Here is a 26,223-nt window from a genome sequence, read left to right as displayed (position 1 = left end):
GCCATTCTGTGTCACACAGCAACAGTCCCCTGCCTGGTATTTCCACCATTGGACACTCCTAGGTCTTGACTCTGAATTCTGGGCAGGGGAGGAGGGGGGTGCCCAGAAACCTGGGGGAAGGGAGCATCTGGGGAAGGGGGCTGAGACTTCCCAGGTACAGAGGAGTCCGGGGCAAGGCAGAGGAGTGAGGCCGGGAGCCCAGGTCACTGCTGGGCCCTGCCCCGGCGGGTACGGAGGCGACCTGTGGTTTGAGCCTGTGCCCGGGCCGCCTGGCCCATCTCCCTGCGGATGTCACCAAGCGCTGTTGCCGGGGCCTCCAGCAGCCTCTGGAAGAGGCTAGGCCGGCCGGCTGGTGGCTCCCGACACTGGAAGGTGACTGCTGTGCCAGCGTCGGCCTTCATCTCCCGAGAGAAGCCGTCAGAGGAGCCATCAAAGCAGCGGCCGATGGCGATCTCCTTGGCCAGCCTCGGGCTCTGGTCGGTGACCGTGTAGACACCGTAGTTGTGACCCAGAGGGTCCAATGGGGCCAGCATGCTGAAGGCCGCCGGGTCGTCAGCCGGGGCAGGAGGGGGGTGCCGGGCCAAGTAATCCCGCAGGAGCCCGTTGACGGCCACACGGCGGCAGCTGCCCTGGGGCATTATGGTCACCAGCGTCCTGTCCACCTGACGCTGGTCGAATAGCATCCCGCTGCACTTAAACTCCACGCAGGCGGCGGATGTGCCGGGGCGCTCGGGGTCTCGGACACTGCGGGCATCCCGGAGCCCGTAGAGCTGGCCCTGGGTTCGCGGGTGGCTGCCCCCCGCGTTGTGCGCCCGGACCATGTACTCCTGGGAGCCCTGGATCTTCACTTTGAGGAAGCAGGCCCGGAACTCCTGGGGGTTGGGCCACCAGGCCAGGAGGTCTCCAGTCCAGGAGGCCGGCGCGCCCTCGCGGAACGGGACCACGTTGTACTCGTATTTGTCGGCCTCCACGCGCGCGAAGCGGAAGTGGCTGGCGGTCACCGGGGCATCCTGGCATTCCCGCAGACTGCGCCACGGGTACACCGGGCCATTGGCCTCGGCGGGGTCACCCGGCCTGGGTTTCGCCAGGTTGATGCGGAAGCCGTTGCGTTTGAGCGCCGGGTCGTCGTGGTCCGTGCGCCTGTACCTCAGCCTGTCCAGGTAGGGCTGGGCCACGCCCACGGTGGCTGCGAGCGGGCGGGGCCGGGAGGGGGCGGGCTCCAGCTCCTCCCCGCCCAGCGTGGCCGTGACCAGCGCGGTGTAGGCGTCGGGCGGGTCCGCGTCGCAGAAGGCGGGGAGGCAGGCGCCGTTGGGACCGGTGACCGCGCTGTCGAAGCGGCCCCAGGCACGGGGGTTGGCCGAGTAGCCAGGGGCGGGCTCCAGGTTGACCAGCGTGACCACCACGCCCTCCACCTGCTCGCTGGGGGTGAACTTGTCGTTGGCGTAGGCGCGCACCTTCACGAAGCAGCGGCGGCGCTCGGGGACGTCCAGGTTGAACAGACGCCGCTCGCGGATCTCCACGTTGCCCACCAGGAAGACCCGCTCCTCCCGGCGGACCCGAGGGGCTGCCGACCCCTCCCGCTGGAAGCCGCTCTCCTCCTCCCACAGGCCTGTGTCAGGGTTCAGCGACCACAGCTTGAGGGCCTCCGCGTGGCCCGCCATACGGATCTGGCCGGCGTTCACGCGCACCGCCACGGGCCCCGCCTGCAGCTGCTCCGCGGAGCCGGCGGCGCGGAGGTCCACCGAGAACATGCCATAGGTGCGCAGCGGGGCCAGCTCACCGTCACTGTCCGCAAAGCGCAGGTCACTGGGGGCGGCGGCCGCCGACGTGAGATCTCGGGGGTCCACGAACGTCACCCGGGCCTCCACAGCCCCGGTGTAGGGCTCGCCATCGGCTCTGCGGAAGGCTCCCGCAGGAAGGACCAGCTCGCCCAGTGGAGCCTCCTCTTCCAGCTCCCCAAGAGGGATCGTGTTGCTCTCGCTGGCATCTAAGATGACGGGGGCTTTCTTCCGCATGGCCTTGACGTCATGGTATACGCCGCCCCCTCGCGGGTCAAAAGGCAGGACTCTGACAGTGTCCATGAACTCCCCACTGGGGTCCACGAACGTTACCACCAGCCGCTGTGTGGAGGGAGGCACCTCCAGGATGAAGTCACCCTGGTAGGAGGTGAATCCGATGGGCTCCTGGCCTAGCAGGATCTGGGCGAAGCTCAGGGGTTCCCCTGAGTCCGAAGCCAGCACACGTCCCCGTACCAGTCCCCGAGGGGGCAGACATTTCTGGCAGCCACACTCAGCCACCACCTTGACCGGGAGGACGTAGTTGGAGCAGTGGATTTCCCTGCTCTCCAGGCGGCGAACAGAGCAGCAGCGGGAGCCTGTGTCCCCACACCGGGGGCTGGAGCCTGCCGGGCTGGGGCACGCGGTGTCGGGGCAGAGCCCCACATCCAAGTAGGTGGGGCCACTGCCAGACTGACCACAGTCGTCTGGGAGCTTGATCAGGTGCTCTTGGGGCCGGGGATGGCAGGCTGGCTGGCCCGGGGCTGCAGAGTGAGAAATCAATCAGATCAGAGGTAGAGGGAGGTTTCCATTTGAGTGGAAGTTTGGGGGCCTGGACTGGGGTCAGGACTCAACCCAAGGGTTCGGTGGGGGCCTGGGATCAGACTCGGCATGGAAAGAGAGCCGTCTAAAGTTGGGGCTCCATTTGGGGTTGACTTTGGTGTTACGTCTCAGTTCAGTTTTAGAGCACGCTCAAGGTTGGGGGGCCAAGGGTGCTCACCAAGCACAGTGAGGCGGGCAGTGCCCGAGCGCACAGCCCCGGCGTCATTCCATGCTTTGCAGTGGTAGGTGCCTGCCTGGTCTGGCCGCAGCCCCCGCAGCTCCAGATGGGCCCTGTACCTGTGTTCTCGCCTGTCCAGCAGGGTCCCGTTGTGGAACCTGGGTGGCAGATGGGCGATACCATGGAGGCCCCTGGCGTAGGGAATGGGCTGCACCTGTCCCCAGCCCCACACACAGCCCAGGAAGGTTGCAGAGCAGCCACCTCCCTGTTTCCAAGGCACCACGTTATCAGGGGAAACCCAGTGGAACCACAATGCTGGGTGCAAGGCCCTTGGGCGTGGGGCAGGGCACTCACCAGGAGTACTTCTTGGGCAGGGGGATGCCTGAAGCCTTGCAGCAGAAGGTTACATTCTGTCCCGCCTCTCGCACTCGGGACTCGGGGTGCTTCACCAGGTAGGGCTTTTCTGGGGCCAAAGGTAGCAAAGGTCAGGGCCCTGCCCCATCCCAGCTTCTCCCAATAACCCTTCCCAATGGCAGGGCCCCATCCTTTCCCTTCCAGGAATGCCCTGTTTCACCTGTGCCTCTTCCGATGACCTCCTCATTCAATTTCATCCCAAGGCTGCTCAAAATGGCGCCCCATATTTTTTTTTAATTTTAAGTACGCTCCGTGCCCAACATTGGGCTGGAACTCATGACCCTGAGATCAAGAATCACACGCTCTGCCCACTGAGCCAGCCAGGTGCCCCAAAATAGTGCCCCATTTTTTCTTTCTTTTCTTTCTTTCTTTCTTTTTTTTTTCTTTTTTTTTCTTTCTTCTTTTTTTTTTAAGAGAAAGAGAATGTGTGAGCAGGGAGGGGCAGAAGGAGAAGAGAGAGCTTCATAAGCAGGCTCCACACTCCCCATGGAGCCCAGCTCGGGGCTTGATCTCATGACTCTGAGAACATGGCCTGAGCCAAAATCAAGAGTCACTTAACTGACTGAGCCAACTAATCTGACTGCCCCCATCTTAATGCTTCCCTCTGCAAGTCCCTGTCTCACCTAGTACCTTCTCCAATGTCTCACATTTTATTCACTCCCTCTGTGACACCATATTTAGTGTTATGCCTTCTCCAATGTCCATGTCACTTCTTATTTCTTCCCCATTGACCTCATGCTGTATCGCATCCTCCAAAGTACTTGGCGTCATCCAGAATTTCCTTCTTAGCTTCTCAGAAACCCCCTCACCCTCCTTGCCAGGAGGCACTTACCCAACTTATTAAGGACAACAGTGACCACAGCAGAGATGGAGCCATTGGCCTGGGCCTGGCCCAGGCCTGCAGAGAAGCCATCCATCTGGGCACTGACGTTGGCCCGGCTACTGGCACAGACTCCAGGCATCCGGAAGGTTCCATGGGCATCAGTGATGGCGGTAGTGCCAGACCAGTCTCTCAGGGAGACCCTGGCTCCTGGCAGCGGACGCCCAGATGGGGTGACCACCAAGCCCAGAAGGATGTGCTCAGGGCACCCGCAGGTCTTGGAGCTGCACCCTGGGGGACACAGGGAAGCAGAGGGACAGGGGAGCCTCTTCACTCCCTCCTGGGGCAGGCCTTCCACTCAGTCACTCAGCAAAGATGCCAAGACACTCCCCTTTGTGCCCCTCAGAGGCCTCAGCATGGCCCTGCTTGGAACAACCCTTAGTGTGAGTGGGGATATGTGGTTGAGTAGTCAGAACTGGGGCAGAGGGAGGGACCTGTGGTCTGAGGGATAGGGAAAATGCCCTGGAGGAGGGGACAGGAGAGGGGACTCTCACAAGACAGAGAGGCTCCTTCCAGCAGGAAAGAAAATGTCCAGCAGGGGCTGGGGGCCCATTTAGGGGTTGGGTCTTGGGCTCAGAACATCTCCCTCCCCTCCCAATCCTGCGGTTTCTCCATAAAATGGAAAATTCCGCTGGAAACTTCAGGGCAGAGGCGTTAGGAGGGCAGAGCCAGGCGGGGTAGGGTGGGGACCCCACTACCCCATTGGCCACCGTGCTCCCCCACCCTGCCATGGGCTCTGCGGGTGCAGTCTCCAGACCGTGTTTGTGGAGCCCAGGCGGATCGGAATTTCCAGTCGCCTCCTGGCTGGCCTGGTGTCTGGCCCTGGGAGGGCTTGGGCATGGTGTCTGCCAGGGTGTGAGCGTGTGTCCGCGTAGGCGTCGGGGCCGGTGGGGGCTGTGAATGCTACGCGTGTGCACCCCAAATCCGTGAGCCAGCTTCTGTGTGTGTCCGCGTCCATGAGGCCATACAGACACTCAGTGGTGCACCCAAGGTAATGCCCACTGGATCCACACACGCCTGTACGCGACCCTCAAGGCATCCACCCATCCAGATGTACGCATTCACCAATGCTCCTCGGGGCCCCAGAAGGGAAAGAAGGGCCAGTCTCCATGTGGTCCAAGTTCTGGCCCTCCAGGACCCACCTCTTCCCTTCCACCCCTCTGCCCCATCAGGCTCCAACCCAACCTGCCTCTGCCCCCCCAGGTACCCTTCAAAACTGGCCGCATCCAGCCCCCGCCTCTAACTCAACACTTTCCTCCAGGCCCCATCCCTCCTACCTGGACATGTAGGCCTTACACACTTCTGAGCCTCCACGGGACGCCCCGGACACGCATCCCCAGCCGGGTTTGGGCAGCGACGGCGGCGCAAGCGACGCCCTGGCCCGCAGCTCCCTGAACAGGGACCCCACGGGCCCCACGCGCCCCACGTGGCCTCTGCGGTAAGGACGGAGAGGGGGGAAGGTGAGGCGGCCGCCCACCCCAGGGACTGCGCCTCTTTGGAAATCTGGTAACAATGTGGGACTGGAGGGTGCCCCCACCATGTTCATCCGAGGGTGGGTATACCCCAGACAGAGGCCCTGCCCACTGCCCCCATCAGTTGTTCCCCAGGCGCACCTGTTGAAGGCGCGGTTGAGGCACCGCCCCACTTCCCCCAACCCCAGATGAGCTCCCTGAAGTTAGCCCTGCTGTTCTCCCTGCATCCCTCACATAGTTGGGGTCAAAACACGCCCCCACAGAACGGAGTGACATATGAACAAATGAGGGCAGCAGGAGGGAAATGGGCTGCTGGGGATCCCTCCTGTGCCCCACCTGGGCCCCTATTGGCAGGCCCTCCCTTCGAAAGCCCTGCCCCTATCTGATTTTGCCGGCTCCTGAGGCCTCTTCCTAGCCACGCCCACCCCCCCCCAGCCCTGCCCCTTCCTCCGGTACCATCCATTCAGGCTCCACCCACCTATGATCATACCCGGCCAATCCCCACTCTCTCCTCAGCATGACTGCTCGCGAGCCCGCCCTCTCCCTAGCCCCGCCCATCCCCTCGCAGGCCCCGCCCCAGACCCCGCCCTCACCGAGAGGGCAGCGGAAGCGCACATGGTAGTTGGAGCAGCGGCGGCCGCGGGGCTGCTCACGGTTGAGGCACCAAAAACCTCGCGTGGGGTTCAAGTGCACGCGCTCGCCTACAGTGGATGGCAGGGCCCAGTCCGTGGTGCGCGCCTCTAGCGCCAGCGGCCGCGGGCACACGCGCGCTGGTCCGTAATAGAAGCGGATGGCAGCCAGGCTCTCGAAGTCGCCATCGCCGCCGGGGTGGTCCACGTTGAACCAGGACGTCCACTCGCTGGCCTCTGCGGGAACCGCATGCGCTGGGACCCGGGCCGCAGCCTGTCGGGCCCCATCAGTGCATGCGGGGGCCCGGGAAGCTGCCTACCCACCCCCATCTCCCAGGTAAGGGCCTTACCCTCTGTCTAAAATGGTCACCCCACACCCAATGCGCACGGGCTGACGCAGCCCGCCCATGACCTCGCCCAGATCCAGGGTACTCGGGCAGAAGGAGTTATAAAGGGATCCCGGGGGGCGGGAGTGGGGGTTTGGCCTCTCCTAGCACCAGCCCCACTTCTGCTGCCCAATTCTTGAGCTTGCCCATCGGTGCAGGCTGACATCTTGCCACGCTGACATCTTGCCACTGTCTCACCAGTCCCCAACCTTAGAATTGAGCCTGCCCCCATCTCAGAATTCAGAACCCCTGAGGTGTGAGGAGGTACAAGGGCAGCAGGAGGAGTTGGGCCTGAGACTAGCCCTAGCTGTGGCTTTTCATCGCCTTGGCCACTCCAGGTTAGAGCCAGCTGGGCCCTTGCTCACTGCTGGGGAAACCCACCAGGCAACCTCTGTTTCACAGAAGCCACAGGTGGGAAGGGCCGGGCCTCCCAGAGCTCAGATTCCGCTTCCATCAAACCTCTCCCCACCACCACCACTAGGGGGTGCTCACTCCTTTCCTGAATTGAGAGTGAATTTCCCAGCTAGGAAACTAGAGACCCAGGTTCCAGAACTAGAGGTCTGGAATCCACTGGAAGCATCCTGCATGCTGCTTCCAGTAGGGGGGAGGAGGCACCCCCCCTACACACACCCTCCATTGGTTTCCTCCTTGACAAACAGCCTGAACTCTCACCCCTCTGCTTCCAAAATTTAGACCTCTTGGGACACCTATGCCAGGGGCCACCATGTCTGGGGACCAGGATGGTACGGGGCCCTTCTACCTCTTGTGTCCCGTCCTCACATGACCCCACCAGCCAGAGCTCGCACAGTAAGTCCACAGCAGAGACAGGACTTGGACCCGGGATGACTCACCTTCCCAGTCCTCCAGGGCTGGTGAGGACTGTCCAGGGCGCAGTGACGGACCTTCAAAGCCCCAGGCAGCTGCTGTGGGCTCCTCAGGGGGGCTGGTGACTGTGGATAGGGTGAGGAGTGTGAGGGGGGAAGGAAGCATGCTGATGGAGACTTCTGTGATCTGCTTCTGTGCAAGGTGCTCTCATGATCATCCCCATTTCACAGGGAAGAAAATTGAGGCTCCGAGAAGCCAGAAGCTAACTCTGGCTGACCCCAAGGAATGCAGGACCTCCCCCTCCCTTTCCAGGCGAAGCTTCCCTGTGACCCCCTACACCCAATCTTCTGCAGCCCCATCCCTTTCTCTGCCCTGGCCCAGATGGCATGGACTGGGGAAATCTGTGCATCTGCCCTGCTCCCCAGACCCAGTTCTCCCTGAGTGTACTCGGTGGCTGTGAGCTCAGTTGGTGGTGACTCTGCATTCCCCTTCATCCATTTGCTGGCTGGAAGTCCTACCCTCCGTGTGCCTTCCATCCCTTCACTTGGGGCCCCAGCTGGCATTGGGAAGTCTTTGGAATCCAACCTGGCGTCTCTGACCTTGAGTTATCTAAGATAGCCAGGCTGGACGATGACCTCAGACAAATCCTTTCCCTGTCTGTGTCTCAGTCTCCTCATCTGAGAAATGGATCCAGTGCCCTCTCCACTGGGTGTTCCAGAGATGGGAGTTTTTCTGAATGGTGTGTGTGTATGTGGAGGAGGAGAGAAGTTATGTGAGGGGGACGGCTCAGGCCCCTTAATCCTGGGCAAGTATCGGGTGCTTCAGAATCCAAATGCTAGCGCTGAGACAGGCCCCCTGGGGTCCCCGGGGAAGCCAGGGGGAACCTAAGGTTCATATCCATATTCCAAGTGCCCCTACTTCTCTTTGAGGAGGGAAAAGAACAGAGAGGTTTCCTCCCCTCCCCAAGGGACCATCTCCCCGAAGCCCCTCACTCCAGGGGGACCCGGGCCTGCGGATGTGAGCGGATCCCCCGGTTCTGCTCCGGAAGCGGCTGCAAGCCAGGCGGACTGCCAGGGTGCCTAGGGGTCTGGGCTGGGGTCAAGGGGCGCCTCACCTCGAGCCCCCGCCAGGTGCGCGGCGGCGACAAAGAGGCAGAGTAGTGGCGGCAGTGATGCCATGGCCGGGTCCGAGCGTCCGAGGGAGGGTCCGGGCTCCAACGCGCGCGCGGATCTGACTCCCGCGGGTCGGGCAGCCACAGGGGCTGAGGGAGGGGGCGGGAGGGGACTGCAGGCCACGCCCCGTCCAGGCCACGCCCCACCCGAGCCAAGCTCCCTGGCCCTGGGTGACTTCGGTGCGCTAGCAACCTCTCCGGGTCGCCCCCTTCGGTGCGTCCGGCTGTGCCTCCGCCCTCAGGCTGGCCTGCATTCCCCCCGCCCCCCCCGCCCCCTGTCGCCAGCTGGAAGTCCCTCCCTCAACCCACTCCATTCTCCACCTTGGGTCCCAAGCTGCCTGTGGGACGTGCCTCTCCTGGGACTAGAGCCTGAAGCTGCCCAAACACTCACGCTTTAGGCAGCCCTTTAGGCGGCGAGAAATCCTCCATCGGGTCTAACTTCAACCCCGTTGGCGTTAGGCCACCCCGAGCGGGCTGGAAGTCCCACCCTGAATCTACCCTCTACTCCTCTGGCGCTAGTTTTCTCGGCCAACGGGGAAGTCCCCCTTGACGACTACCCTCCGTCCCTCGGCCTGCGCTCTGCGGGACGGGGGCAGTTCCCTTCCCGAGGCTGCCCCCCGGGCGGCGAACCCGGCGCACAGAGAAGGAGGAGGCGAGGTGGTGGTGGGACGTCTGTTTATTGGCGCGGGTCCAAGCCGCTTGGGTGCGGGCGCGGTTACAGCGCCGCGACGCAGTCGGTGCCGGTGTATCCCGGCAGGCGCAGAGCGAACTTTCGGCGCACGTCGTCGGGCACGAACCTGCCGGCCACGAAGTGGTGGCGGCCGGAGAAACGGCCCGCGCAGGGCTTGGGCGCGGCGAGCGATACCAGCACGTCGGGCCGGAGCCCATCTTCGGTGTCGCCGCCGCCGGTCTCCGCGTCCCAGCCTGAGGGAAGAGGGGCGGGAGGGGAGGGAATCGGGCGCTGGGAGGGGTGCTTGCCTGCAGACTTGCCTGCTCACCACCCACTTCTCCTTCCCCATCAGATCCAGCCTCTGCTCTCTGACACGTGCGTCTTGGTCAGACCTGCCTCCCCACAGAACTGGGCCTCCGCCCTCAGACCAGTGTCTCCCTCTCCTTGGAGATGTTTCCCTCCTCCTCTGACCAGATCGTCTGCCCTCATATTCTTCTGCCCCTGCTCCCCTCATGCTACTAATTTTTTCTTCTCTATCAGACTCAGCCTCTGCCTTTAGAGTCCATCATTTCCACATGCTGCCCTTTCCCAGTCAGACCCATGCCTCTGCCTTCTGACCCAGCATCTGTCCCCATTACCCCCTATCAGTCTTGAGCTTCCCCACTTAGGCTAGAGGCTCTTTCCTTTGGGGCTTCCTAGCCAGCCTTCCCCCTCTAACAGATCCCCATTCTCCAGGCAGAGGACAGACTTGCCTCCATCCTTAGGCAGGCCTCCCCCATAAGGTCTGTCCCCTTACTCCCAGTCCTTGTCTCTGATAGAATGTGGCCCGAGTGTTCATCATCTTCCTTCTGACTAGAGACTCTTCCCTCTGACATCTTTGTCTTCGCCCTCAGACTAGCTCTTGCCTTTTGACAGGACCCCACCTCCTCCTTCACTGTGCCCCAGCCTCTACTGCCTCTCAAATGAGCCTCTTCCTTCAGACTAGGGGCCTTGCCTTCTGCTCTGCTTGTGATCAGAGTCTGGAGCCACTAACTAAAAGCCTCCTCCCTCTGATTTTAATTCTTCCTTCTGTGACCCTAGTCCCCACCCTCAGACCAGACAGCCCATCTCTTTGTAGCTAAGCCCCACTCTGTGGCACCCTGATGGGATGGCCCTGAGGTCTTGCAAGCTGGGGGACATCCCCTGAGTGTGGCCACCCCCGTGGAGGGTCCGGCTGGCCAGCAGCTGTTTGTTCCGTCTGCCCGTCGCCTAATGGCTCCAACAGGCGTGGGGCGGCGGCCAGGATGGGCGAGGCCTTTGCCGAGTGAGCTCACGTCTGCCCAGGCAACTGGGCCAGGGTGGGCAGCGGGCATGCTGGGCTGGGTGGGGGGAGGATGGGACAGGGGATCACCTAGGCAGCAGCCTCAGTCTTCCCTATCTGAGGGATGGGCATGACCCTCACCCAGAGTGCAGGAGCTATCCATGCAAGGGAAACTGAGGCTCCGAGACAGGCTAGGGCCACCAGAAGCTGGGGTGCAGAGGGCCCCCACCCAAGCCCCCCACAGACCCTCCCCTTCCTGCCTGGCTTGCCTGAGGGAATGTCCAGGCTCACAAGGGGTATGGACAGCAGCTTGAGTGTGGCCAGCGCCCGCGTGCAGGGGCCCCCGATCTCTCCTGGCTGCACGCCAGGGCCCAGCACAGCGTCCACCACCAGCCCGTAGGCATCGTTGATGAGCTGGACCTGAGAGAGCAGGCAGGGTTAGGGGGCAGCCTTTGGGCACCATCCCCTCCTTCCCCCCATCATTTGCCACCAAGAGCTGACCTCCGTGGGCAAATAGGACAGAAAGGGGATGTCCATCTTCTCACACTGAGTGGTCAGGTCCTGGTGCAGCCCATCCAGTGACCGTGTAGGGTAGAAGATGGTCGGTTCGTACTCCTGGTTTGGGGGGGGTGGGGCGTGGGGGCCACAGAAAGGAGTCAGCACTGGGGGCCCTTCCAGGCTTCCTGCTGGGCCTTAGCCCCCAGACCCGGATACCAGGCAGAAGACCCTGCCTGGGGCAAGCACTGGGCTTATTCTGTCACCTCTCCAGCCTCAGTGTCCCCCAGACACTGTCAAGGAAGCAATTTCTGCCAGGACAGGGTTGAGGGGGTGACGCTGGGAGACCGAGGGGCTCCTAGCTACTCACAAACATCCGCAGGTGCCGCGCACAGACCAGCCCCACCGCCCCATTCTGCTCCGGGCCACACACGACCAGCACTGTCCTCTGCTTCCGGGAGAGAGTAGGCAAGGGGAACACCTGGCAGGGGGCACAGCAAAGGCAAAGGCATGATGTCTGGAATTCCTCCTTGTTTTGGTGGGGAAACTGAGGCCTGGAGTAACAGAAGGGAGGGGCATGGGCGTAGAGAAGAGGCACTGTGGGCAAAGGGCATGGCCTCTGGAGGCCTCGGGCTCCTCCTTGGAGATGCAGAGTCCCTGCTTCAGGCTCTGCCAAGCTGGAGCAGGAAAACGTGCCTTCTGCCACCACCCGGCGCCCGGAGTGCGGTTTGTTTATCCTCGGCCTGAGTTGCAGACATTCTTCCACCTTTTTCCACCGCAGTGGCTGCCCCTCCCCCGCCCACGTTTCCAGGCCTCAGCCCCTCCCAGAGGCCCCAAAGCTGGGGGTGGTGAGGGGGGGTTACTTTTCCAACCCAAGATGCCCTGTCTCTCTCCATCTGCCTCTGCCATCACGTCACCTTTCTCCGTATCTCTGACTGTGTCTATCCCCATCTGTCTCTCCGTAGTCTTTTGATGCCTGCGTCACTGTGTCTCTCTTTGTCTCTGTCTCTATCTCCCAGACTCTCTGCGTCTCTGTGGGCCTGTGCCTCCGTCTCTTTAACGCAAGAATTGGGAGCACCGGTGTTCCGGTCTCAGCCCTGCCCTGACTCTCTGCATGGCCTCAGCCCCCTGTCCTCTCCCAGGCTCCTTTGGCCTCTATCAGACAGGAATGACCATGGCACTGACAGGCTCATGGGGCCTCTCTGAGACAGGGGCCCCAGGGGCCTGGCCGTACTCTAACCTCCAGCTACACAAAGGGCTAGGTACACCTTTTTTTTTTCTCCTCCCCAAGGTCTCAGCGAGGTCCTGACCCACCCCAAGGGTGCTGTGACCCCACCATGCCAGGCCCAGAGCCCGAGACCAGAGGCCAGGGGAGGGCGACGATGTCTGGGCTGGCTGGGACAGAGAGCCTTCTAGACAGACTTGGGGCTTTCAGGGCAAAACCAAACGACCGTTCTGTCGGCAAGGACGAGGCAAGAGTTTACCCCGCTGGGTTTACTGGTGGGGCTTTGATTGTCATCATTTCCTTCTCCTGCGGGAGCTTTGCCCAGGATAGGTTTCATTTGGAAAAAGTAACATTTAAAAACAAAAACAAAAACAGAAAACCTGAGCCTACCTAAAGAAATTGTGTTTAACCAAAGTCGGCAGTGGTGACAAGAAGGGGAGGAAGACCCGGAGGAAGAGAAAGGTTACGTGCTGGAGCCCCGACACCACCGGGCACTTCTCTAAGGCATTTGGGTTTATTAACTGGTGTCAGTTTATTTCGCTTGTTTTGGAGGAAACAGGCCCGCGGTTTGACACCCGTGGCCAAAAGCCCTGGAAGGCAGCGTCGTCATCACTTATTACTGTCGTGTCCTTTGGAGGCACCTCGAAACTGGGGCTTTGCCCCAGATCCAGACAGCTCTGCTTACTTACCCCCTGGGACCTACCCTTTGCAGGCCACTCCCTGCACCTGGACCTCAGTTTCCCCATCTGCAGCATGGGGTTATTTGGAAGCACTCCGCCTGCAGGAACCGACGTGTCCCTTACTGAGATCCAGGAGAGGGCAGAGGCGGGTGGGCACGAAGGGACCCAGGAGCATCCTGCCGCAGCCTCAGCTTCCGAGTCTCTGGGGACTCCTATCTCTGCCCTGACCCTCACTGACACTGGGGTCTTGGGCCCCTGCCTTCTAGACCAGCGATGAGTCTCTCCAGGCCTCAGTTTCCCCATCTAAGTGATGGGCTGGAGAAGCTCCACACAAAAAGGGGCTTCCTGAACCATTCTGGCCACCTGGGTCATGCAGCTAGCTAGGCCTCGGCTCTAGGGGAAGCTGGCCATCTGGATGGGGTCAAGGTCAAGGATCAGGGGTCAGATACCTTGGTCACAGCCACAGCACTAGCATGGCCACACAACTCCACCAGCTGCTGCCGCCCAAAGCGGTAATCCTCCAGTAACTCGCGCTCCAGGGCGGCCGCCTCCGCAGTGCTGGGGGACAGAGTGGGGAGAGACGCTCAAAGACACAGAGAGAGAAAGACTTAGAGAGGCTCGGATGGAACCAGTAACGTTCCACCAACGTTCCCAACCAGGGCCTAGCTCCACCTCCAACCTCAGTTTCCCCATTAGACATGCATGCGGTAGAGTGGATCCGCGGTAGGTTTAAGCCGAAGCCCAAGGTACGGGCGCCCTCTGGTGGTCGAGGAACGCGTGGTGACGCATGTTCCACAGCCCCAAAGCGGGAGACGAGCTCCGCCCAGATGCGCCCCTCCGCCCCGCGCCCCCCGCCCGCCCCCGCCGCCGCGGGAAGAACCCAGAAGGAGGAATGCGGCGGAAGAGACAGATGAGGGTGATGGACGAGTTTCATGCAAGGGAAGACACTAACCAAACTCCAGAACACTGGGGGGGCCGACTGGGCTGGGGGAGGAGGTGCCTGAGGGAGGTGGAGTTAGATGGCTCACTTGGGGGTGGGATGGGGAGCCCCCAGCTATCAGACCTATTGGTGACCCTTCAATAATTGTGGCCAGAGAGATGGGGCTTCCTCATTGGAGGTGAAGGTCTGCCATCAACTCCCTAAGTGACTGGGATCTGTCACATCTGAATTTTGCTTTCTCTTTTGCGAAAGTGAAGACCGGGTAGGCTAGATAATTTTCAAGGCCCATTTCAAAATGCAAACACGGGTCCCATTACTTAAGAATTTTAAGATAATGACAGCCAAGTGTTGGACTCTTCCAAGAGCAAGGACCAAGCTAGGCCTGGCTTAGGGGCCTTCCAAAGGGCATGGGCTTAGTGGCTGCAGAGAGAGCTGCAGAGAGACCTGGCATTGAAGAGTGGAAATGGTCCTCACTCCAGAATCAGGGGTTGGGACAGCTGGGCAGGGTTTATGGCCTGATGCCAGCTTCCCCTAGTGGGACTCTTTCCTGCTGGGGAAGAGCACCTACCCCTAGCCCAGCAGGCCCTAGTAGTAGTAGTAGTAGTGGTAGTAGTAGTAGTAGCAGGAGCAGTAATAGGTCTGGAAAATATTCAGCCTCTCAGAGAAGCCAAGCGGCTTGCCCAGGGTCCTGCAGGAAATCTAGTGAGAAAGCACACTTCTACCCTTGGTGTCTGTTTCCAGAGCCATACAGGGTGCGAGCAAAGCAGCAGAGGCAGACCTACAGATAGCAGAGGTTTCTTGGGATGAATCTGTAGTTTCCTTCAATTCTGTGAGTGGGAGACCACAACATTCCTGCCAATTTTGCAGCCTGATCAGGCTGGGCAGCGGGAGGGGCATAGGTAAGGAATGGAGACTGCTGCGGGAGGGGGACTCGGGGTGTGGGCTTCCTGGAGGAGGTGGCCTGGAGCACTATGGGAGGTAACTCACACGCAAGAACAGTGAGGGCCAAGGCCCTGCCGTGGGAATGAGCTTGGCAGATGGAAGGGACAGAAGTGAGGCCAGTGTGGCTGGAGCCGAGCAAGGGAAACTAAGAAACTGGGTCAGAAAGACACTTTGGGGGCCCGTGCACATAGGGGGGATTGAGGCTTAGGGCAGGAAGGACACATGCCCTGAGTCACCCCAGCCCACCAGAGCCAGATTCAGCCCCACCTGACTTCAGATAAGGTTGGAGGACCAGTTGGGGAAAAGGATGGTGGGTCAGATGAAGAGCAGGCTGGCCCAGCTCCCAGGAAAAGAACATTGGAGAAGGTGTGTTTGGAAATGTGGCTCATTCCTCCACCTTCATCCGTGACAGCTTTGCCTGCTGCCCCCACAGGAGGGTGAAGGGAAGATGAGAATGGTGGGTGCACTACCCATTCCTCTTCTTCCTCTGTCCTGAAGCTTTGGCCTCAGGCCACCACTTGGAACATTATCTTCCTGCCTAACTGATCATTAGAGTGATAATGGGGAGGATGGTCCAGGCTAGGAGCCTGGGGGTGGGGACGCTGGCAGCTCTGGGTGGGGTCTGAGTGGGAATTAGGGCAGGTCTGGGGAGGGGGACAGGCAAGACCACTGTGGGATTGGCCAGAGGTGGGGGGCTTGGTTATGAAGTGCCTCTTCATTCTCCTGATGTCAGTCCCCAGATGAAAGGAACTGTAAGGATTTCCCCAAGAGCACCAGGATTTCCCCAAGAGCACAAAGAAGGTGACTTGCTTTCAAAGGAACTGGGCCTGTTCTCCCAAAATGCTTCCAGGAGTGGGCTCTTTTGGAGGTGAAGCCCTGGGGCCAGGTTGCCCATGGCAGACCCTCCCTGCTCTCTTGGCTCCATCTGCTTCTCCATCTTCAGGCCTCTGCCCACCAGCCCACCACCACTGCTCACCTGGCTGCCTACAGAAGTCTCCCAAACCGGCCCCCAAACTCCTCCTCAGTACAAGAGCCATGGGGGCTTTGAAAACCTAAATGCCATCACATCACCACTTGCCTCAAACCTGTTTTTGGCTCCCCAATATTCAGAGAATATTCAAATTCCTCACTACACCTACGCACCCATTATGTTTCTAACCTGTCTCCTCTCCCCTTGCTCTCCACGTTCCACTCCTACCCACCCACAGTGCCCCATCACTCCTCAGTTGGCCTTTGAGACCCTGCACAACTGGCCCCACCATCCCCCACGCCAGGTGAAATCACAGCTCCAGCTTCCTTCTGTCTAGGACGTGCTGGGTCTACAGGCTCAATCTGGACATCAGCCAGTCACCGGACAAGATCTGCCCTGAGGGCGTGAGTGGAGAGTGGGCAAAGGAGGACAGAGAAGGGGATGTCAGATGAACGTGCTGTGAGTGGTTTACACTGAGGTCCACAGCCCTGCTTGGGGTCCCAGATCGCAGGGCCTTAAAGGAGGACACAACATAACTCAGGATGAGGTGAGAGACACAGCCACAGCTGCCAGCTAGAGACCCCAAATCCAAGCAAACTACTGATAAGTGGCCCATGCGTTCAATGTGTTCATCTCCCTAGCCTTGGCTCAGGCAGTGGTTTCCGTCCCCCGGCCTCAGTTTCCTTCTCTGATCCAGGAGACAGTAGCAGGTGGGCCACCAGGAGGGGTGTGAACGTTTGAGGAGCTAAGACCTCAGCTCTTCCCAGCTCAGGATGAAGGGTGGGCGCTCCAGGGTCCCCAGGACAGATGGAAAGGGGCGGTGGGCCTGGACTGAGTTGAGGGGTGATGGGAGAGCTTCTAGCGGTGCTGCTGAATGATTCACTTAGGGGTGAGCCCGAGGCAGATGCAGTTTCTCTGGCAACGAAGCTTAGGAGGCGTTGGCAGCAGTGGGCTGGAGGCTTCCTCTCTCCAGCGAAAGGGGGGGCCTTGGAAACCCCCAGGCACCCTCCTGGCCATGCCCCTGCCTCTGATCCATCCAGCCCGTGAGACCCCCCCTCCCAGCCATGCCCTGCCCATGATGCCCATGGCTCCAGGCTGCATCCCTGCCATGCACGGTATTTGGCATCCCCATCCCTGGCTGACCTGAGGAAATGCCGCTCCTCGGGCGCCTCCGCTGAGTCCGGGCGGGCTGCGCTGCTCATGGCCAAGGTGAGCTGGTGCGCGGAGCCGGTGGCCACAGCCACAGCCTTTTAAGAGCATCCCAGGGCACGGGGGCTCCTCCCCGCCCACCCCGTGCATCTGCCAATCAGGCGGCGCCGCAAAGGCGCTGCGCGTGGCCATTGGCTGGCGGGCGCAGGCTGACTTAACCCTTTCGTGCCAGGAGTGTAGCTGCCTTGGGAATGGAGGGAAATGAAGTCTGGACAGGCAGGGACCCCTGAAATGGGGTCCTGGCCTGGGAGCAAGGGGCCTCGCCTCTGGCGCCCCTCCGTCCCATGCTCTGCTCTTTAGGTCCCCCACTCACTGATGTGCCCAGGGTGCGGGGTTGGGGGGCCAGCCCACCTGGCAACTTCTGCAGAGTCCCCAGGTTTAGACCCTGTGTCCCCAGGCCATGTGTAACCCAATGGGGCCCCACTCGCCAGTCACTCAGTCGCTGGGACACAGGCAGGCAGGTCTCCAGAGCATTTATTCTTTCCCAGTGGGGAGGGTGCAGGGGTCCAAGCGGTCCAAGGGGAGCGGCCCCCTACGTGTACCAAATGAAGCCATAGGTGGCGTCCACAATCTCCTCATTTGTACGCAGCCCATACAGCTCGCCCATCACGGGAGTCACCCAGCGCGTTGTGTGGAACACAGACTCACCCACCTGTGGAGACGGCGGGATGTAAGTGAGGGTGCAGCTACCCCCTCAGGCCCACACTGCCTAGGGGGACCCCACTAGGCCTGGTGGCCACTGTGTCTACACCAAAAGCTGCTGTCTCCCCTTCCTCATGCCTGGCCCCCAGGACCCCTCTCAGCCTCAGGCTTCCCATGGGGGGCTGTGTTTCTGCGGGGGCCGGCACCCCCGCCCTCCCTGCCCAGGACCCACCTTCCAGTCGGGCACATCCTTCATGATGATGGCCTCCTCCTCCAGGTTCTCTCGAAGCATCTGCAGGACCCTGCAGGGATGAAATGAGAGGTGGGGGACAGGCCTGAGCACCCCAAGGGGCCCCTCCCTGTTCCACTCCCCATCACCTCCTGCCCCTGCCAGCCCTGCACATGCTGTCTCCTCTTGTCCCTTCCTTCCCCCTACAAACTTTACTGTCCTCCTGCTGCAACCTCAATGTCTCCTCCTCCAGGGAACCTTCCCATTCTGTCCCTTGGGTCCCCACTTTAAGTCAAGTTTGGGGCCCTCTCCAAGGGTGACGGCAGCCCCACGTATGCAAGGACACAGCTGTCAGTCCCCATATGCACTCCGGCCAGGTCCTGCACTGCAGCATGGGGCACTCAGGCCTGCGAATTTCCAACCCTGGTCCCAGTGGCCCCACCTCCGGTCCTTCTCTGCCTGCAACAGTGGCATCAGCGCGATGCGGGCCTCAAAGTCCTCAATCTGCAAGCGCCTGCAAAACCCGAGAACCAACAGATTAGATCAGGCTGGAGCTGGGGGCAGACGTGGCCTCAGCCCCACAGGGTGACGCGTGGGAAAGGGGGCTGGAGGAGAGGCAAGTGAGCGCGGCAGGGCTTGGCAGTGAGCTCTACCTGCCACAGGATGAGAGGCGGAGGGGGCGGGGAGGCACGCAGCTGGCACAGGCACTGATCCACAAGACTGCTGGCTTCACACTTTCTTCCCAGTTAAAAACTTTATTTCTTAATCCTAAAAATAGCCCTGGCCTGATGACTGTGGTGAACCGGGGACAGGGGATGGGACCTTCATCACCCGACTCTGGGCCTTCAAAACCGTATCCTCTTCATGTCAAAATAACCCTGGAGTGTGAGCCCAGGGCAGACAGCTCCGTGTCTTTGAGCCACCAGCCACATCTATGCTGCGGGAGTGGCACCCAGCGATGTGGCCCAGCAGGTGGCCCCTGGCCCTGTCCCCTCATCACCAGGAATCTCACAGCCATACGGGGAAGGGTGTGGATGAGCGTCAGCCTCCCCCCTCCCCTCCTCCAGACCCACAGGAGCAGATGCCCCCATCACAGCCACACAGTTGTCACTCCAGTGGCCAGACCTCTGCACATGGTCCTGGGGAGCCGGACCTGGTTTGAGTGTACCCCACGCCGAGTACCTGACACATGGGGGCCTTCTCCAGCACTACCCTCAGGGACTCCCAGACTTGTGGGGGGCAGGTGACCTCAAGCGGGTGCTGAGGACACATAGCACACCGGGGTAGGGTGGGGCAGGGCAGCTGAGAGGCAGCAGCCAGAGTCCAAACGGAGGCCACCCTCTGCCTTGGTGCCTCTGGCCCCACGTGCTGACACGACCACCATCTATGCCTTTGTTGTCCTCACTGCCTGGTTACCACTGGCAAAAATGCACTAGGAGAACACGTCCTGGGCCCACCCATCCACCTCCACCTGATGCGCCGTCCTAATCCAGACCCTCGGTTCCTGAGCAGCGGAGGCCAAGGGACATCTGGCAAAGAGCTCCTCGCTTACGAGTCCTTTCTTCAGTGGAAAGCTCAGAAGTGGACTCAGTCCAGGTCCCCACTTCCTGAGTCCCCAGGGGCTGAGGAAGGGCCCCACGGGTACCAGGGGCATCCCGCCCGGGGAGGCCTGGGGCCTACCTGCGCTCGCGGTTCCACCTCATCATGCTCCAGTACCCGAACAGCAAGGTCCCAATGCCCACAGCGAACATGCTGTAGCCTGTGGGGGGAGAGGCCACCAGTCAGCACCCGCCCGCGGGACAGGCCGCTCTCTGCAGCTTCTTCCTGGGACGTGCACTCCACTTGCCGTGCAAACACACCAGAAACACTGACGCAGGATAAGGTCAAAGAATTAGTGACCTTCTCCTAGAGATGGCCAGTACTGTCTCTAGTGCATATTTCCTCAGATTATTATTTTTTTGTCCCCGTGGAATGTCCACCGGCCCCTTCCCTTGGACCCCCTCCTCCAAAACTGCAGACCACTCTTCAGTCCGTTCCCCCAGCCTGTGGGCAGGGACTCCAGGCTGCCTCAGCTTCTCTCTGACAAGGGAGGCAGCTGCAGCCGCCACACCTCTGCCCACCATGGAACAGTTTCCAGAAGGTACAGTGTGGGCAGGGACTGCAGGAGAGCCCGAGGGTCTTGCTATTCATGGCTGGGTGGCCGCCACCCCACGATCTTGTGGAAGGTTGTTTGGCTCCCAGTTGGCGGGTGCTTCCACGGGGCAGGATGGTGTCTACTGCTGGGTCCAGCTCCACGGTGGCGCCTGGCTGCCTGGGCCACTCCTCTGAGTGCTGCCCACAGGGGGCTGGATGGGCTGCGGGAGGCAGGCAGTCCCCTGCGGGGCCCACGCAGCAGCCCATGGGATTCCTGACGTGCTGCCTCCTGGCCCAGCAGATCGAGCCCCCTGCCTGGGCACCAGGGGACAGAGGCTGCCATGAATATTTACTGACACCAGCAGGCACCTGCACTGTAATTCTGATGGACAGGCTGTGGGCCTGCTGCGGTCTTCATGGAGGCCCTAGCTGCCTGTGGCCTGGCTGGGGCCGGCTCACCCCATACCCTCTAATCTTTCAAGCTGTGGTCTCTTCCCGGGATGGGTCTCATGGTTGCTGGGAAAAACGGACAAGCTCGGCCAGGTTGAGCTCAAGTTAACACCTAGGAAATGACCAGCAAATGGTGGGTGAGGCCACTCCCTAGGATTTGGGGACAGGGGGGGCAAAGGGGCTCTGGGAGTCCTGGCCCTGCTCGCAGCCTGCAGGGAGCCTCTGTTGTCCCTGTCCTCGTCTTTCTTCTTCAGCTCAGTTCAGCACACGGTTTTTCTGGCACCTTTGCTGGACCCAGAGATGCATAAGAAACTGGTTAGATTTTTCAGCTCCTCAGTCAAGCCTGTTAAAAACATTAGCTCAGGGGCTCAGTTGGTTAAGCGTATGCCTTCGGCTCAGGTCACGATCTCAGGATCCTGGGATCGAGCCCCGCATCGGGTGCCTCTCCCTCCAGGCTCGTGCTCTTATTCCCAAATAAATAAATAAATCTTTAAAAAGCAAAACAAAATGAAACAAACATGAGCTCAGAGTAAGACATTTCCATATTACAGGGGGCAGGACAGCGAGGGCACCCTGGTTCCTATGCACAGAGGGAGAACCTCTCCTGGGAGGCTCGAGTGCCTAGGACCAGCTCCCAACGCAATTATGGCTCTTACACATGGCTGACCACCTGTGCCGGACAGAACATCCTAGAAGAGCTGCCTCTTTCTTTTCAGTAGCTATAGAGAAGCCCTGGGATCCTCTTCTTTTGACCCATCCCCAGGGCATCGGCCTGGGCTACCCTCATGGAGACCCCTTGTCTTCACACCAGGCACCCACATGTGGCCCACATGTAAGATCAATTCCAAGACAAAAATGGCCTTTACTGGGGCGCCTGGGTGGCTCAGTGGGTTAAGCCGCTGCCTTCGGCTCAGGTCAGATCTCAGGGTCCTGGGATCGAGTCCCACGTCGGGCTCTCTGCTCAGCAAGGAGCCTGCTTCCCTCTCTCTCTCTCTCTCTCTCTCTCCACCTGCCTCTCTGTCTACTTGTGATCTCTCTCTGTCAAATAAACAAATAAAATCTTTAAAAAAAAAAAAAAAAATGGCCTTTACGAACGTGCGGCTCTTTCTTGCTGACAGTGGAGAGGCTGAGACCCCAGACCCTCAGTGTGGGTCTGTGCTTCAGGACCTGTCAGTCCGGTGGGGGAGGCTGATTATGGTCACGCCCAGGAGTGGGTGCAGGCCACATCCTGTGTTCAGTTTCAGTATCTAACTTTGTTCAGATGGCGGCGCGACCCAAACGAAGGTACCAGTTCAATGGGGGTCCCATCCGAATTCCAACCTTCCCCCTTTACCTGCCCTACAGAAACTGAGCAGCCAATTGTGAAATTCATATGGAAATTCAAGGGCCCAGATTAACCAAAACAATTCTGAAAAACAACAAAGTTGGAGGACTCGCACTTCATAGTTTCAGACTTCACACACAGCTGTGTGTACAAGACAGTGCGGCATGGCATCAGGATAGACATGTACATCGATGGAACAGAGCTGAGAGTCCAAAAATAAACCCTCACATTTACGGTCAATTGATTCTGGACAAGGGTGCCAAGACAATTCAATGGGGAAAGAATAGTCTTTCAGCAAATTGGATAAGTGGACAGCCACATGCAAAAGAATAAAGTGTGCTTTTTTTCTTCCCCCATACACAAAAATTAACTGAAAATGGATCAAAGACCTCAATTTGAGAGCTAAAACTATAAAACTCTTAGAAAACAGATTAGTCAGTCTCTGTGACCTTGGATGAGGCAATGCCTTCCTAGCTAGGATGCCAGAAGCACAAGTGACAAAAGGAAAAAAAAAATAGACAAACTGGGCTTCGCTGAAATGAAAAACTTTTGTGCTACAAATGATGCCGCCAACAAGCCGGAAAGACAACCTCCAGAATGGAAGACAAGTCTCTGAAAATCCTCTCTCTGATAAAGGAATGGTAACCAAAATGTATAAAGAATTCTGTAAATTCAGTAATAAAAAAGATGAACACCCTGGGGCACCTGGGTGGCTACGTTGGTTGAGCATCCCCCCTTCTTGGTTTTGGCTGAGGTAGGTCATGGTCTCAGCATTATGGGATCAAGCCCTGCACCAGGATCCACACTGGGCACAGAGCCTGCTTAAGATACTCCCCACACCCACCCCGCACTTGCACACTATCTCCCTCAAAAAAAAAAAAAAAAAAAAAAAAAAAAAAGTTGAATGACCCAATTTAAAAAAAAATGGATAAAGGACTTGGATGGTATTTCTCCCTAAGAGCTATACAAATGGCCTAGAAACACATGAAAATATGCTCAACATCATTAGTAACCACGGAGATGCGAATCAAAACCACAATGAGACACCTCACACCCGTTGGGATGGTTAGAATTAAAAAAAAAAAGGAAAATAATGAGTGTTGTCCAGATGTGGAGAAACTGGAAATCCTGTAAAATAAATGCAGGAAGAAATGTACAACAGTACAGCCAATTTGGAAAACAGCTTGGCAGTTCCTCAAAACGTTAAATGTGGAGTTAGCATATGACCTAGCTATGCTATTGCTAGGTGAAATTTTCCCGCAAGAAAACCGAAACATATACCCACATAGAAGCTTGCACGGTAATGTTCACAGCAGCCAAAAGGTGGCAACAACTCAAATGTCCATCAAGTGGTAGATGGATACACAAATTGTGGTCCATTCATACAAGAATATTATTCAACCAAAAAAAAAAAAAAAAAAGCAGCTTTGAGACATGCTACACCATGCACGCTAAAAACGTCCTGCTGAGTAAAAGCAGCCAGACACCAGAGGCCACATAGAATAGGAGCCCATTTATATGAAACGTCCAGAACTGGCAAATCCATAGAGACACAAAACAGACTGCTAGTTGCCAGGGTTTGGGAGAGGGAGGATGGGGAGTGACTCCTCATGAATTTGGGGTTCTTTCTGGAGTGATGGAACTGTTATAAATTTATGTATTTACTTATTTAGATTTATTAATAGATTTATTTGAGGGAGAGCGCATGTGCTCACGCACACAGGGGGAGAGGCAGGGGCTAAAGAGAGAAACCCAAACAGACCCCCTGTGATGGCAGAGCTCCACACGGAGCTTGATCCCATGACTCTGAGATCATGGCCTGAGCCAAAACCAAGAGTCAGACACTTAAGCGACTGTGCCACCCAGGTGCCCCAGATGTGTTATAAATTTAGATCCTGGTGATGGTTATGCAACTGTGAACAGACTAAAAATCTGTGATTTGTATGCATGAAATAGGTGAATTATATGGTATGGTCTGTGAATTTCAAAAAAAAAAAGTTAAAGACGCAAGGGAAACAAAGAAAGGGCCACCCTCTGGGCACGAGAGTGGAGAGAAGAGAAATGAATGGAAAAGATGGAGGTAGCAGTCACTTCGGGAGCAGTGGGGATTAAAGGTGGTCTGAGCCAGCTCTGCTGGTTCTAGGACTCTAGGGGTGAGTGATCTGGGCAGAGAAGAGGGGAGTGGATGCCAGGCTTGTGCCTTACAGGAGCAGAGCAGGGTAGGACTAATGGGGAGAGGGCCATGGGGACATATGGAGGAGAGCACAGGACAGATGAGTAGCACGGGGTGCAGGATGGAAAGCAGGGCTGTTGCACTTGCTGTTCCCTCCACTTAAGGGACTTTCGGAGAAGTCCTTCCAGCCCACCCTGGCTAAAACGGACCCTGGTGAGCTGGAGCCTTGCCAAAATAGGAAATTCTGGTGTGACACATTCATCTCCTCTGCGAGGCTGTGAGCTCTTCCAGACAGGACTCAGTGCCACATGCACACTCAACAAGCAACTGCTGAATGCAGGGACAGAACAAAGACCACGCCACCAGATGGGGTCTCCTCCTCACCCCACTGTAGCCAGGGGGCAGGTCTGCATATGCTACAATGCAAGCTGGTGTGAAGGGGTGCAACTAGGAAGCCCAACCCTAGATAACGGTCTAGATGGCACATGGGAGACACTACCATGTCATGAACTGGAAGAGGACTGGGATTAAGAGCACATTGTGACTTAAAAAAGAGACATGCTGACTAGGAGGAGCCCAGGGAGGCTCAGGGGCTGGGACCCTTCTGCAGTCTGGTCTGGGTACAGGTCACAAGGTGCACATGTATCAACAGACCTCAAGCCGAACACGTGATGGGCACACTGGCCTGGGTGTTAAGTCACACTTTGAGAAAAGAAATTGAAGAGATTCAGATCACATTTTCATTCAGTGCGTTCTGGGATGAGTCAAGCCTGTTTTTGTAACAGTCCTCGGGCTAAGAACACTTTTAGGTTGGTAAACAGTTGTGAAAATGCAGCAGCGGAAGAGCGCCTGGGTGGCTCAGTTGGTTAAACATCCTTCAGCTCAGGCTGTGATCTTGGGGGTCTTGGAACTGAGCCCCACTACAGTCTTCCCACTTCGTGGGGAGTCTGCTTGTCCCTCTCTCTCTACCCCTGCCCCTGCTCATGTTCTCTCATGCTTGCTTTCTCCCTCTAATAAATAAATAAAATCTTAAAAAAAAAATAAATAAAGGAGCAGCAGTGGACAGAGACCATCTACATAAAATGTTTATCTGGCCCTTTATAGAAAAAGTCTGTCAACTGCTGTTCTGAGAAAAAAGCTGAGGGCCTGGGAAGAGCTTGAGTTTCCCCCTGATACTTTCCCACAGTCTGAATTCTTTACCATGCCTGTACATTTTTTTAAATTGAAGCACATGTGCATAACAATAAATGTAAAGTATGACGAGTTATGGGAAATGCATTCATGCTTGTTTAAAATTTTGTATCTCTCTGTTAACCCTAGGTGCAAAGCATATGCCCCTTCTACTTTTTTTTTTCTTTTACATTTTTCTGTGTTGAGCCCAACAGCAAACTTTTAAATGTTACTTAAAACATTTGAAAATTTTAAGAATACACATTCCTGGGACATCCGCGGGTAGGTACTACAGGGAGGAACACCTAAATTCCCTTAATGTTCCGGATCCAGCATGAGTTTTACACTGGGTGGCCGTGGGGGCAGGTAGCAGCCTCTCTCGGGCCTCAGTTTCCCCACTTATGCAACGGAAGTGTGGCCGAGGGCTCGGGGCACGAGCTACATTGATCTAACCAATCGCAGAATGGAAAGGATTAAGGGGACCGACCTTCCAGACTGTTCTGTGAAGAAAACAAAGCTCAGTAAGCGTTCGACAAACCAACAGTTACTCTCGTCACTACCGAAGCCATCGGTGATGCCTGGGCTCCGCCTCCCGTCACACCGCGGCGGAAACTGAGACCCGCGAGACTCCCCGGCGACCCCACCCCCACCCCCGTCACGGCGTCCCGAAGCCCCAACTCTGACACCCCGGCTTACTGCGACACTGACCCGACAGTCCCCGACGCGGAAGGTTCCGCTTGTAGTCGATGGGGCCATAGCCCCCCGGCGGGGGCATGTCCTGTTTCACCTTCGATGCTGCCATGCTCACAGGACCCCAACTTCCGGCCGCGGGCGGAAGTTACGTCCGGAGGCCGTCGCCATGATGAGTGTGGCTGAAAGTACTGCGCATGTCGTGGGCGGGACTAGGGCATCTGGGACGCTAGTGTAGCTATCCCACGGTGAAGGAGAGCTAGGGCAATAGGTCCAGGACTCCAATGGGCGGCGGGGCTGCAGCCGAGGATTCCCTATCTTTTCTCTTAGACGGGGCTTGGTTCAGTCGGTGTAGACGCTTGTAGCCCGTCTGGTCGCCCGGGTTCTTGCCCTAAAGGACCTCCCGTACACCTTTCCTCTGGTGTGGTC

General features: G+C 58.3%; 3 protein-coding genes across 3 annotated transcripts; all 3 read right to left on the bottom strand.

Annotated features, from left to right (window-relative positions):
* Window positions 1-203: 203 nt before the first annotated feature.
* LOC111144361 (cartilage intermediate layer protein 2) lies at window positions 204-8,559 on the bottom strand. Its single transcript, XM_022498628.1, has 8 exons — window positions 8,496-8,559; window positions 7,408-7,506; window positions 6,135-6,407; window positions 5,347-5,502; window positions 4,022-4,300; window positions 3,130-3,238; window positions 2,776-2,933; window positions 204-2,539 (listed from the first exon to the last, which is right to left on the bottom strand). Exons 1-8 carry the CDS (start codon window positions 8,557-8,559, stop codon window positions 204-206), a joined length of 3,474 nt encoding a protein of 1,157 aa, XP_022354336.1.
* Window positions 8,560-9,213: 654 nt separating this feature from the next.
* Window positions 9,214-17,362, bottom strand: LOC111143866 (YjeF N-terminal domain containing 3). Its single transcript, XM_022497853.1, has 6 exons — window positions 16,918-17,362; window positions 13,372-13,480; window positions 11,388-11,498; window positions 11,024-11,137; window positions 10,792-10,942; window positions 9,214-9,476 (listed from the first exon to the last, which is right to left on the bottom strand). The coding sequence occupies exons 1-6, from the start codon at window positions 16,974-16,976 to the stop codon at window positions 9,268-9,270; spliced, it is 753 nt and encodes a 250-aa protein (XP_022353561.1). The 5' UTR covers window positions 16,977-17,362; the 3' UTR covers window positions 9,214-9,267.
* A 78-nt stretch (window positions 17,363-17,440) lies between these two features.
* Window positions 17,441-26,147, bottom strand: LOC111143867 (NADH:ubiquinone oxidoreductase subunit A13). The gene is made up of 5 exons (XM_022497854.1): window positions 25,813-26,147; window positions 19,535-19,613; window positions 18,297-18,368; window positions 17,858-17,927; window positions 17,441-17,635 (listed from the first exon to the last, which is right to left on the bottom strand). Exons 1-5 carry the CDS (start codon window positions 25,904-25,906, stop codon window positions 17,516-17,518), a joined length of 435 nt encoding a protein of 144 aa, XP_022353562.1. The 5' UTR covers window positions 25,907-26,147; the 3' UTR covers window positions 17,441-17,515.
* Window positions 26,148-26,223: the final 76 nt, after the last annotated feature.

This window comes from Enhydra lutris, unplaced genomic scaffold, assembly GCF_002288905.1.
Source record: "Enhydra lutris kenyoni isolate GAN:26980312 unplaced genomic scaffold, ASM228890v2 scaffoldscaffold10, whole genome shotgun sequence".
In the NCBI taxonomy this organism is placed as follows: Eukaryota; Metazoa; Chordata; class Mammalia; order Carnivora; family Mustelidae; genus Enhydra; species Enhydra lutris.
This window is presented reverse-complemented; position numbering and strand designations above follow the sequence as displayed.